Below are 13,659 nucleotides of genomic sequence, written 5' to 3'. Positions count from 1 at the left end.
GAATGTATCCCAAAGGCCAAAAGGCTGAATAAGGTATGTGTAAAATGGATGAATGTGGAGCTTAAGCATGAAATCTGGAAAAAGAAAGTACTTTGGAGGAAGTACAAGATGAATAATGGTAATCAGTCACATGAAGAATATAAAGAACAAGCCAGGAGAGTGACTCAGTTAGTAAGGAAAACAAAAGTAGAGTATGAGCAGAAATTCACAAATCAGACTAAGAAAAACCCTAGAGAGTTTTTTAAATATGTGGCAAGTAGAAGGAAGAATGATCACAGAAAGATGAAGTTAAGGGATGAAAGTGGTAGAATGGTAACTGCTGTAGAAGACATTGTTGAGGTATTCAGTGACATTGATATAAGGATGTTTCATCCTGATCAGGGTGGAATCTGAAGAACTTAAGTGTAGAGGACATAGGAGAGAATAGCTTAATTGTGAGTGAGCAGGGGGTATTTGAGGAAATAAATAACCTTGATGAATAAATAACCTAAATAACAAGGCAATAGGATTTGATGACATATCACTACAGCTTAAGGGAATGTTCCAGGGAATTGGCATGCCTGTTTAATAAGAGTTTTGCAACAGCACAGGTTCCAGTGGAGTGGAAGTAGGTAAAACTATTTCACTGCATAAAGTTAGTGATAAGGCTGTAGCTATAAATTATAGGCTGGTCTGTATATCTGGAGTTGTGGTGAAGGTCCTGGAGAGATTGATGAGAAGTAGGATACAGAAATGGGTTGATAACAGCAGTATTCTGTGTGGTTATCAGCATGGGTTTGTTAAGATTATGTTTCACTAACTTACTTATGTACTATAACAAGGTGATAAATACCTTGGACAAAGGAGATGCATATACAGTGTTGTACTTGGATTTTGCAAAGACTTTTGATAGACTGCCACAAGCTCTTAAATAAATTGAAACAGATGGGATTGGATAACAGATTTCTGTGTTGGATCAGTGACTGACTGTCGGATAGGTATCAGAAAGTTGTATATGGGCGTGCAGTATCTCGAAAGAGAAAAGTCACCAGTGGTGTGCCACAGGGGTCGGTTTTGCGGCCATTGTTGTTCAATTTATATGTTAATGATATTGGGTTGGGTTTAACTAGTGATATCCAGCTGTTTGTGGATGATGCAAAACTGAGGAGAGCAATGCAGAGTCAGGCTGATGTTAATGCCTTACAAGAGGACTTGAATAGATTGTATGAATGGGCAGGTAAGTGGAACTGTCAGTTCAAGCAATGTTGCCAAGTGTAAGGTTTTGAGATTTGGCAAGCAATGCTGGGATGCAAAGTATACACTTGGTGGGGAAACTTTAACAGAAGTATAGGAGATGAGAGATCTACGGGTGATGGTGGACAAGACCTGAAATTCTGGGGCCACATTGCACAAGTTGTGAAGACATCACATCAAATAATGGCAATGATGTGGAGAACCCTAACATGCAGAAATAGAGAGGTTATGATTCCATTGTATAAGACCTTGATTCAGGCCTCATATGGATTATTGTGCACATATATGGTTGCCGGGATTTCATAGTGACAAGGATATGTTGGAAAGGATACAGAAAAGATTCACAAAGGTAGTCAATGGTCTTTGGAATGTGGAGTATGAGGACAGATTGAGAGAATGTAAGTTGCAAAGCCTCGTGAATTGGAGGAAGAGGCAGGGATATGATTGAGACATATAAGCTGATCAGGGGTTGTTATCAGGTAGACATGGAAGAGATTTTTCATAGAATGGGAGAGGGGAGTAGAACAAGAGGCCACTGCTGGAAATTGGCAACACACTCAGGCAATGGAATGCATTGCCTGAGTGTGTTGTTGTGGATGTGGACACATTGAATCAGTGTAAGATGTGGTTGGATGAGCATTGCATGCAATAGTGAGTACCTCCCATGATGAGTCTCTGACTCCATGGAGGTCTAATGTTAATAATAATAATAATAATAATAATTTCTGAGTCTATAACAAGGCCGACTGATACCATTTCTCAGGAGTCCTCCACACTGACCTTTTCACTCCTCACCAAATGTATGCCACATCTTAGGCCAAGTCCATTCCTTTCTAGTCTGCTTATACATTTACTTCCAGCATCCATTCTTCTCACACTAGATCTCCTGGTCCACTCTAACACTTGCCCCCCACCTCTCTAACTAACATACCTGTCTATCTTGCATTCTTGTTCTCTCATTCTTCTGATTCATGCTACTTACCTTCTCATTCACAAGCAATGACGTAATGGTCTCTCCTATGTTATTCTTCTGCCTGTTCCACATTTTCCTTCTTCAGATCTATTCTCTATGCATTACAGCAGCCTCTCCAGATGACTCCCACCAAACCATTTAAATGCAGTCCAAATCTTATACAGTTGTTTTATCTTATACACCTCTGCTAAGATGTATAAGGAGAAAGTAGTGTAGTTTACTTTTACCCTTCTCAGCAACCTCCTGAAATCCATCATCATCACATTCTTCTTTTCGACCAAATCATTTTTTTTTCTTATTTGTTCTTATTTGCTCGTTAACCCATCACATCCAATGTCTTTATCACTCACTTATTCAGCCTGAAGAAAACAAACCTTTCCTTTACCACAAAAAAATTACTGTAACAACACATATCCAGGAATCTGTTGTTATAATAATCATTACAATACTCACTGTTCTTAATAGAACAGTGAGTATTGTAATGAAAATAGTATTGAGCTCTCAGATGCTATGACCTCAACAGTAACCAATCTATCCATGCTTTCTCCTCTTGGGGAAAGGAAGCATGATGTCATGATCTGGGAGACTGCCACACATGAGGAATTTTCTGTTAAGAAGGGATATATATGAAATTACAAAGCAGGTGATTGTGACAAGCTCAGGAGTCAACGTTCAGCAGTTGTAATAAGAATTTGGAGAGAGAGAAATGAAATATGCAAGGTGGTAAAGGGACGTTTGAAGAAACCAATATCAGACAGTATATATCTAAAGGCAGGATAATAAATCAGGTAGAAGTTAAATGGATGAATAGCATCATTAAGTAGGAGTTACAGAAAAGGAAAACTTGTAGATGGAGTATAAAAAAAGAGGTGATCAGCATATCCATGAGCAACAGACACAGGAAGAGGAACCTATACAGTAAGGCCAAAGTTAATTAAGAGAAAGCAAGGTGATGAGGCCAAAAAAAATCCTAAATGGTTTAATTATGTGGCAAGCAAAAGGAGGAATGACTATGACTGAGCTTAAACAGTGCTGATTGTAGGGAGGCAACAGAAGAAAACCAAATATATGAGTTACTGATTGTTAATTTTCAAGAGTGTACCATCTAGGTGGTGATATTGCAATTCTGGATGTAACATTGACTGATGGGAGAATAGAAGCCGAAAAACTGGAGATGCATAGGATGTTACAGAACTTAATGTGAATACAGCCATGGGATTACATGACATACTAGTCCATGAATTAGAAGAATGTGCAAGGGAATTAACACCTTCTTTGCCCAAGTTGTTTAATTAAGGCTCAGTTCGGGAAAGGTGCCAATGGAGTGGAAAGAGGGCAAAACCATTCCACTGCATAAAAGGAAGCTCCAAGACAGAAATAGAAAGTAATAGGCCAATCAGTATCTCAGGAGTGGTGGTTATGGTATTGGTAAAAGAAAAAATTCAGGACTGGGTGGACAGGAATATGATACTTAATAAGGCACAACATGGTTTTGTGAAATTAGGTCTTGCCTTATTAGTCCTTATTTTTCAAATATGAACTGAAGAAAGGAAATTTTCTTGGATTCCTTTAGCATGCTAGCATGTTTGGCTGAGTGGTTAGCATACTTGCTCTCCAACTAATAGGCTGTAGATTTGAATCCTGACATGAGCATGGATGTTCGCAAGTGTCTTTAGGTGGGAGATAAATTTCACTGCCCTGTGTGATGACACTACCACCAACTCTTATCAGATGCATGATGTGGCTTGAAAAAAGTTCCATGCTTGCTCTCTAAAGCAGGGTTTCTAGATTATGTAAAAAATAAATAAAAACAAAAAAATTAAAAGTAAAAAATCTATTAGCTCAATGACTGTGCTAATAAACAGGTTTACAAACTTTGGGTAGGAGTCACATAAAAAAAAAAGTTAGACCAGTAGAGGGCCGTAAGATGTGTAGTGTTGGAAAAGAGCTCTGGAAAAGATAAGTGCTATTTGGAATAATAATTGAATCAAATATTTGAATTTTAGTCTTGTGCTATTTATTTTTGATAATGAAGTGTGTCTGCATGACTTCTACATTAATTTCTGCATGATTTATTAAATTAAATTGCCTTCTTTAATCAGAACGTAATTGCAGTACTCATGAGGTTTACCATGCAGACTCAACCAGTGTGACTAAGGCAAGTACCACGAAAATCAAGTGCATTAACAACATATACATAGAAAAATGGTTCGATGTTATGAATGGAGTATGTATGTATGATGGAGTGTACAAGATGTGTTTATGGAGGGATTGAATGGGATACAAGAGAAAGTATGGATTTGCAGAAGTGTGATATATTATCAGACCACGAGTCAATGAATGGAAAACAGACTGAAAAGATGAAAGATTGTGTAAATGAAAGAAATGGAACGAAAGCTAGTGAAACTGAGGGAGTGAAAGAATGCAAGAATATAGAAGTGAAAGTTAGTGATAGTGGAGTGAAAGGAAGTATGAATGAGGAAATGAAGGTAAGGTGTGTAGCAGAACAAGAGGTAGTGAGACTACTGGAGTAACAGAGAGTGAAATTGTCAGAATGCAGGACTTGATATGGTGGTGGTCAAGAAATATGCAGTAATATTGAATATTTAGTGGAAACTAATGGAAGTGTGCAAAAGAATAGAATGGAAAAAAAAAAAGGTAAAAGCGGTGATGAGTGATTCCAAGATAGTAGTGTATGGATATTCCATAGTTAGAGGATTAGTTAATGAGAGAGCCCATAAGGTCTGCTATCCAAGAGGGAGAATGAACAAGATAATTCAGGAGTAAAACATGAGGAGAAAACAAGCAAAAGAACTGGTGGTGGTCGTAGGTACAAATGATTTAAGTGGACATAAGGAAATTGTAAGAGCAAATATCAGGAGGTTACTGGAGTGAAAGATAACAGTATAGTTGGAAAGGTTGTCAGTGCGTTGCTGAGAGGAATGACAATGATGAGTTGAGACGGAGAGTCAGAATCATGAAAGATATGCAAGCGAAGTTGTGTGAGGAGAAGGGAGTACAGTTTATGGATGTATGGCATGTGTTTGAGGAAAGAATAAAATTATACAGGCATGATGAGTTGTATGTGAATGGCTTTACAGTGAGTGCACTGGAGAAAGTATTGCTAGATGGAAGAATGGTATGTGATGCCAGCAAGAGATGAAGTGAATGATCAGGAGAGTGATACTGAGGAGACAGAAGTGTTTGGTAGTGGAAACAGTAGCAGTGAGAGATGAAGAGAGAATGGGAATGCAAGAGGAACAATGAAAGGGAAGCCCAGGCAGACAGGGAGACATGGCATAGGGAGAGTGGATGTTGAAAGTATCAGTGAATGTGTGTATGGATGCGGTATATTGTGATGTGGGCGAGAAAGTTTAGACGGAGCAGATATACATCCTCTGTCCAAAAAGAAACCAAACTTTTCGAAAATAGAAGAAACTAGTGGCACCACCTGTTGTATCTTTTTCATGTTAAAAGCGGCAACATTCATTAGTATTGTGTCAACTGTTTATGACATTTGTTTCATTAGAAGCTGAGTTATAATGCCAAGAGTGACAATGTGTTTTGACGAACGGTCGGAAAATGAGTCAAACGGCCAAACAGAGAGCTGCAATTGATTTTGTGTTAAACTTGGTAAAAGTTTTACTGAAATGCATCAAATGCTTCAAAAAGTGAATGCTTATCCCATACTGAAGTTTACGAGTGGTTTAAGCGATTTCAAAGTGGTCGTGAGATGCTTGAGGATGACGAAAAGCCAGGCCATCCAAAAACTGGACTGAGCGAAGTTAACATCCAAAAAATACCTGATTTCATCAAAGAAAACCTGAAATAATCCATGCGATTGATTGAGGATGAATTGGGAATTCCAAAATCAACTGTGCACAACATTTTGACCGAGAGTTTGGGCCTTCGTATGAATTCACAATTTGTTCCCTACAAGTTGACCGACGACCAAAAAATGTCGAATTGAACTGCAAGGACCTCATTAAAACTGCTCGTAAGGACTAACTTCCTTGAAACAATCAATACTGGTGATGAAATGTATGTTTTGACAATGAGACCAAAACAAAGCGCCAGAGTGCTCAGTGGAGACCATCAAAAGAGGGGCATCAGAAAAAAAAAAAGTCGCTTGGAGAAGTCAAAAGTAAAGACAATGCTGATTTGTTTCTACGATTCCAAGGGCATTATCCATAAAGAATTTGTTCCACCTGGCCAAACGGTCAATGGTGAGTTTTATCTCGAAGTTTTGAAGCGATTGATAGTGAGAATTCGTCGTGCACGGCATGAATATCGTGACGACCGACATTTGTCAAAACACACTATCACTTCGGCACTGTAACTCAGCTTCTAATGAAACAAATGTCATAAACAGTTGACACAACACTAATGAAGGTTGCCACTTTCGCCAACAAAAAGATACAACAAAACACAGGTGGTGCCACAAGTTTCTTCTATTTTTGAAAAGTTCGGTTTTTTTTTAGACAGAGGGTGTATGTTGCAAGCAGTGATAAAGGTGATTGGGCAAGGGCAGGTGTGGTGGGGAAATCACAACCAACAAGTGGCTTGGATAGGACTGGTTATAGACCTAATAATGAACTGTTGTGCTTGTTTACAAATGCTAGAAGTATCAGAAATAAGGGAGATGAAATGGTTTCAATGATTGAGTTTATTCACCTCAAAATCAATGGAATAAGTGAAACATGGTCGAATGGAGATGATATCTTAATGGGAATAGAAATGGAAGCATACAGTATTTTTCGTGAGGATAGAAAGGACAAGAAGGGAGGAGAGTGCTGCTGATGGTAGCAGGGAAATTTATGTCTACATAAAATAGACATGAAAGAGGGAATTAGTGGCAATGGTTATCAGACAGTGCAGTGTAAAATGGAGATTGACAGTAAGACATATTTATTGGATGTTGCTATAGGCCAAAGAATGTGGAGGGTAGTGATTAAGAAATATCTAAACAACCTGGATTAGTGAACAAAAGGTAATTATTATGGGTAATTTTAATTATGGCAGTATAGATTTGAATGAAGAGATAGCACATGGATATAAGGAAAATGAATTTCTTAAGTTCTTGAGAGATAACTATCTCGGACAGCATGTAAAGGAGGGCAAGCGAGGATCATGAGTTTTAGATCTGATCGTTTCATTCAGAGGATGTAATTTTGAGTGGGATTTCGTACTTTCCTACACATGGTGAGAGTGATCATGACGTGATCACCTGGGTTGTGGCTAGCCAAATGCAGACTTCTGTGAGAAAAGGATATATGTGGAATTACAAAGTTGGTGATTATGATAAGCTTAAGAGACAGCAGGGAATGTGGAGTTGAGCAGTAAGAAAATAAATGCTGTATGGGAAATGACAAAGAAATACATAACAGCATCAATGTGTGATTGTGTTCCGAAGGCCAAAAGGCACAACAAGATAGGTGTAAAATGGATGAACGAGGGGCTTAAGTGTGAAATCTGGAAGAAGAATGCACTTTGGAGGCAGTAGAAGATGAATAATTGTAATAATCAGTTACATGAAGAGCATAAAGAACAGGCAAGGAGAGTGACTCAGTTAGTAAGAAAAACAAAATTGTAGTATGAGCAGAAATTGGCAAATCAAGTGAAGAAAAAACCCTAGAGAGGTTTTTAGATATGTGGCAAGTAGAAGGAAGAATGATTATGATAAGTTAATGGATGAAAATGGTAGAATGGTTACTGCTGCAGAAGACATTGTTACGGTATTCAGTGATCAATTTATAAGATGGTTCCATCCTGATCAATGTGGAATCATGACGAACTTAAACAGGATGGCTTATTGTGAGTGAGCAGTATGTGAGGAAATAAATAATCTTGATGTCAATAAAGCAATAGGATTTGATGAGATATCACCACACATATTAATGGAATGTTCCAGGGAATTGGCAGTAGCATTGGCATGCCTGTTTAATAAGTCTTAAAACAGTACAGGTTCAAAGGGAGTGGAAAGAGGGTAAAATTGTTCCACTGCATAAATTATTATTATTATTATTAAGAGAGACCTCCGGGGAGTCAGATACTCATCGAGGGAGGCCACATACTACACACATACCAGCTATTCAAATCATTCTGCAAAGACTGCATATCAGCAACATTCCTGATTACCTTACCTATCTTTGCATCATAAGCAAATAACTGTATGTCACTTGTCAAATCCTTCCCAATATTATTAACGTACAGATTGAATAATAGTAGACACTGATCCTTGTGGTACATCAGTTGTTACCTTAAACCTTGCAGACTCAGATCCCCCATATACCACTTTTTGATATCTGTCAGTCAGCCATCCTTTTATCCATGTTAATATTGTATAACCCAAACCAATTTACTCCAATTTATGCAGCAGTCTGCCATGTAGTTCTGTCAAAAGGTGGTGATAAGGCTGTAGCTTCAAATTATAGCCCAATCTGTATATTTGGAGTTGTGGTAAAGGTACTGGAGATTGGTAAGAAAATGGGATACAGAAATTGGTTGATAATAGCAGTATTCTCTGTGGTTATGTACTAATAACAAGGTGGAAATGCATATACAGTGGTGTACTTGGATTTTGCAAAAAGAGTTTGATAGACTGTCATGTGATAAGCTGTTAAATAAATTGAAACAGGTGGGATTGGTTAATAGACTTCTGAGTTGAATCAGTGACTGGCTGTCAGCTAGGTATCAGAAAGTTGTATATAAGTTGCAAGGCCTTGACCAGGCCACATATGGATTATTGTGCACAGAATTTGTCGCTTCATTTTTATGGTGACAAGGATATGTTAGAAAGGGCCTAGAAGAGAAGATTCACAAAGGTAATCAGTGGTGATGAAAGTCTTTGGAATGTGGTTTATGAGAACAGATTGAGAGAATGCAAATTGCAAAGCCTCGTGAATATGAGGAAGAGGATAGATATGATTGAGAGATATAAGATAGTCAGGGATTGTTATCAGGTTGACATGAAAGAAATTTTTCATAGAATGAGAGAGTAGGAGGGGGTAGAACAAGAGGCCACTGCTGGAAACTAAGGAAGGTGTGTGAGCAGAGGAGTGAGGTGTGGATTCTTTGCATGGAGAGTGGTTGGTGAGGGGAATATATTGCCTGAATGTTTTGTGAATGTGGACAATCAGTTTAAGGTGGACAAACTTGAATCAGTTTAAGGCATTGTTAGATGAGTTTTGTGCATAATAGTGAGTACCTCCCATAATGACTCCATGGAGGTCAGATATTGATAGCAATAATAATAATAATATAAATTTTAATAGATTTTTCTGAACAAATGGAAGTAATTATACTTATTTATTTATTTAACTGGCTAGATATAATTACTGCTTATTTATTGAACAGTTACTTCCATGATAAGACAAAGAAAACAATTTTAAATTCTGATTCTGTATGAATTGGTTTAGCAAAACAAAATTACACAAAGAAAATTAACAATTACCTTGCAATCCCACGAAAATCTAAACCTTCCTCTCCTTCAAACGTTATAAATAATCTGCACTTTAAGTCTTGAGCATCAGCTTTCATGACCTAATTATAGTATGGATAGTGTTTTTTTATTTATTTATAGTTTCAATGCACATCTTATTTTCATTTGCACTAATTGCATAAAACAGATGAAAAATATTAAGAGAACTTAATATTTTAAACTTGTAGAGCTATTTTGGTAATTGAGCTGTCCCTCTACCGAATTTGAGTTAAAAATAAGATTTATATTAAATGAGATTTATTTTATTAAAGAAGCATTATTAATTTGACATACCTGTGTACACATTTCTTGAAACTAGTAGTAAGACTTATACGTTGGTTAGACATAACTGGTAATTAATTTACGGAATTAACAACGCATATGAAGTATATTAATTAAAGATAACTTTAATGAATCACTTCTATATTTCGGCAATGTCACATTGCCATCTTCAGGAACATAAAGATATGGTATGTGCACTAAGGAACTAACAAAGCAAATGAGGAAGAAAGTAATAAACTAATTTTGTTCCTAAAGTCCTAATGGTGCCCTCTTGCGGGCTAATTTGGTAGTCTTGGCAGTTGGGCTGAAGTTCTCATAATGAAAGTCTCCCAAATTTGGGGCAGTTTCATGCACCCAAATTTGTTGAGGTTAGGAACGTTTTTTAGAGCTGCTGAAGATTCTTTGAATAATCTTTCGTATTTAAACTTGCTGCGATGGATTATTTTTGTTTTCTTCCAACGAATTTTATGGTGGGTATCCAAGGCATGGTCTGCCAACCCAGAGTGGCTGTACTGGTGAAACCGGATGTAGTCTTGGTGTTCTGAAATCCTGATATTTGTTGTTCTGCCTGTTTGGCCAAAGTAGGACAATTTGCAGCTGCAAGGGACCTGGTATACACCAGGTAGGTCTAGGGGAAGTGGTTGGTCTTTGGTAGAGCAGATAAGGGATGCCAACTTTTTATATGGTCTGTAACAGGAAGTAAGGTCATATTTTTTGAGGATATTAGTTATTTTTTCAGAGGTGCCCTGGATGTAGGGGATAGTGATAGACTTGGTGTAGTCTTTATTGTGGAGAGGGGTTGTGATTTATAGGTTTTAGTATTTTTTGGATTTTTTTTGGGTTATAGCCATTGGCTAAGAAAGTGTTGAGGATGTGGTTTAGTTCAATAGTCAGAGCCTTGTCATCGGAGCAGATTAATTTTGCCCTGTTATATAGTGTTTTTATCACCCCATATTGTTGTGAGGGGGTGGGTGGGATTGCTGGTGAATGTATCTGCCAGTGTGGGTGGGTTTTCTGTAAACAGAGAAATCCAAAGATCCATCAAGCTGGCAAGTGATTAAAGTGTCTAGGAAGGGGAGGGTGTTGTTTTCCTCTTTTTCTAAGGTGAACTGGATTCTGGGATGTTGGTTGTTTAAGTGTGTTAGGAAGGAGTGGAGTGTGTCTGAGCCATGTGGCCAAATAGCAAACACATCATCCACATAACGAAGCCAAATAGTGGGTTTTTGTGGGGCGGAGTTTAAGGCTTTCTCTTCAAATGTCTCCATAAAGAAATTGGCCAAGGGTGGGGAAAGTGGTGAACCCATGGCTGTCCCCTCTATCTGTTTGTAGAACTTTCCTTGCCAAACGAAATAGCCTGAGTTCATTGTGAACTGAAATAGGGCTGAGATATCGGGAGGAAATTGGCTTGGATGAGCTCAAGGGTTTCTTTGAGTGGGACATTAGTGAATAGGGAGGAGACGTTAAAACTGACCATTATGTCAGTGTGTGTTGGAGTGTGAGGTTTTCTATACTGGCTTTAAAGTGGGCTGAGTTTTTTATGTGTGATGGTGTGTTGCCAGTGTAGTGTGTGAGCGTTTTGGCTAAATGTTTGGCTAATTTATATGTGGGGGAATCAATGCCATCCACTATGGGACGCAGTGGCACATTTTGTTTATGTATTTTTGGGAGTCCATATAATCGGGGGGGTCTAGAGTTATAAGGTTTAAGTTTGTTGGTGACTTCCACAGGCCAAGAAGTGACCTTCTTAAGGAGTCTGTGGATAGTTCTAATCTGAGAGTTGGTCGGATTATATTCAATGGGGAGGTAAGTAGTACGGTCTCGTATTAAAGAATTTAGCTTACCTTTGTAGTCTTTTTGATTGAGTACCACAGTGGCGCTTCCCTTATCAGCTTTGGTGATTACTATTTTTTTGTTGTTTTTTAATTCTTGTAGGGCTGTATATTCGTTTTTGGATAAGTTGGATTTTGGAGGTTTGGCTTTAGTGAGAACACCGACTACATCCAGTCTCACGTTGTTGGCGATATGGTTAGGCAGGTTGCGGATTCCACGCTCTATTTGGATCATGATTTCTTCAGCAGGTATCATTTTTGGAGCTAGGGCGAAATTGTGACCACGTGAAAGTGCGGTGAGTGCTTCAGGCTTTAAAACTGCCGACGAGAGGTTGACTACTGTGTTAAGTGGTGGCTGGGGTACAGAAGTAGAAGTCTTTGTCAGGTTTTCGTATTTTTTCACGTGCCGACTACGTATTTTTTCGAATTCCTTTCTTGCCGATGTGCATGAGATGTCATTAAGTATAGACCATAGATCAAGGCCGAGTGTGTTAGAAAGCTCTTCCTCTAGCGCCCGTAAGGTTTTGTTTTCGTCGGCAAGGAGAATGCGCGTCGCGGTAATTTGTTCTCTTAACAGGGCGAAGCTAGTGCGGTTATAAATGCGTAGAGCTTTCTCGGAAGTGAAACAGTGCTTCAATTTCACACAGTTGGGGATCACTTTGTTATCCCGGCAGCGTTTTAGGAACATCAGACGATTTATTTGCCTCGATATCTTCAACCTCAGTTTGCCGTATTGACGGGCCTTTTGTGCGATTGCATCTCCGTGGATGATCATGATTCTAGTAGTAAGACTTATACGTTGGTTAGACATAACTGGTAATTAATTTACGGAATTAACAACACATATGAAGTATATTAATTAAAGATAACTTTAATGAATCACTTCTATATTTCGGCAATGTCACATTGCCATCTTCAGGAACATAAAGATATGGTATGTGCACTAAGGAACTAACAAAGCAAATGAGGAAGAAAGTAAGAAACTAATTTTGTTCCTAAAGTCCTAATGGTGCCCTCTTGTGGGCTAATTTGGTAGTCTTGGCAGTTGGGCTGAAGTTCTCATAATGAAAGTCTCCCAAATTTGGGGCAGTTTCATGCACCCAAATTTGTTTGAGGTTAGGAACATTTTTTAGAGCTGCTGAAGATTCTTTGAATAATCTTTCGTATTTAAACTTGCTGTGATGGATTATTTTTGTTTTCTTCCAACGAATTTTATGGCGGGTATCCAAGGCATGGTCTGCCAACCCAGAGCGGCTGTACTGGCTTCGTTAGGTGGATGATGTGTTTGCTATTTGGCCACATGGCTAAGACACACTCCACTCCTTCCTAACACACTTAAACAACCAACATCCCAGAATCCAGTTCACCTTAGAAAAAGAGGAAAACAACACCCTCCCCTTCCTAGACACTTTAATCACTTGCCAGCTTGATGGATCTTTGGATTTCTCTGTTTACAGAAAACCCACCCACACTGGCAGATACATTCACCAGCAATCCCCCCCCCCCCCCACAACAATATGGGGTGATAAAAACACTATATAACAGGGCAAAATTAATCTGCTCAGATGACAAGGCCCTGACTATTGAACTAAACCACATCCTCAACACTTTCTTAGCCAATGGCTATAACCCCAAAAAAATCCAAAAAATACTAAAACCTATAAATCACAACCCCCCTCCACAATAAAGACTACACCAAGTCTATCACTATCCCCTACATCCAGGGCACCTCTGAAAAAATAACTAATATCCTCAAAAAATATGACCTTACTTCCTGTTACAGACCATATGAAAAGTTGGCATCCCTTATCTGCTCTACCAAAGACCAACCACTTCCCCTAGACCTACCTGGTGTATACCAG

The 13,659-nt window shown here is 38.5% G+C and overlaps 1 protein-coding gene across 3 annotated transcripts in view; it reads right to left on the bottom strand.

Annotated features, from left to right (window-relative positions):
* LOC150093599 (NEDD4-like E3 ubiquitin-protein ligase WWP1) overlaps nucleotides 1-13,659 on the bottom strand; it is a 356,729-nt gene that overhangs the window by 104,342 nt on the left and 238,728 nt on the right. For all 3 annotated transcript variants that reach the window (XM_090412558.1, XM_090412559.1, XM_090412560.1), the window contains one exon: nucleotides 9,660-9,748. In XM_090412558.1, coding sequence (XP_090268684.1) covers nucleotides 9,660-9,748 — 89 coding nt within the window. The remainder of the gene's footprint in view (nucleotides 1-9,659; nucleotides 9,749-13,659) is intronic.

Source organism: Typopeltis vanoorti, chromosome 23 (assembly GCF_054136105.1).
Source record: "Typopeltis vanoorti isolate ZY-2024b chromosome 23, IOZ_Tvanoo_1.0, whole genome shotgun sequence".
Lineage (NCBI taxonomy): Eukaryota > Metazoa > Arthropoda > Arachnida > Uropygi > Thelyphonidae > Typopeltis > Typopeltis vanoorti.
The sequence above is the reverse complement of the archived record's forward strand: the minus strand, read 5'-3'. Positions and strand labels throughout refer to the sequence as shown.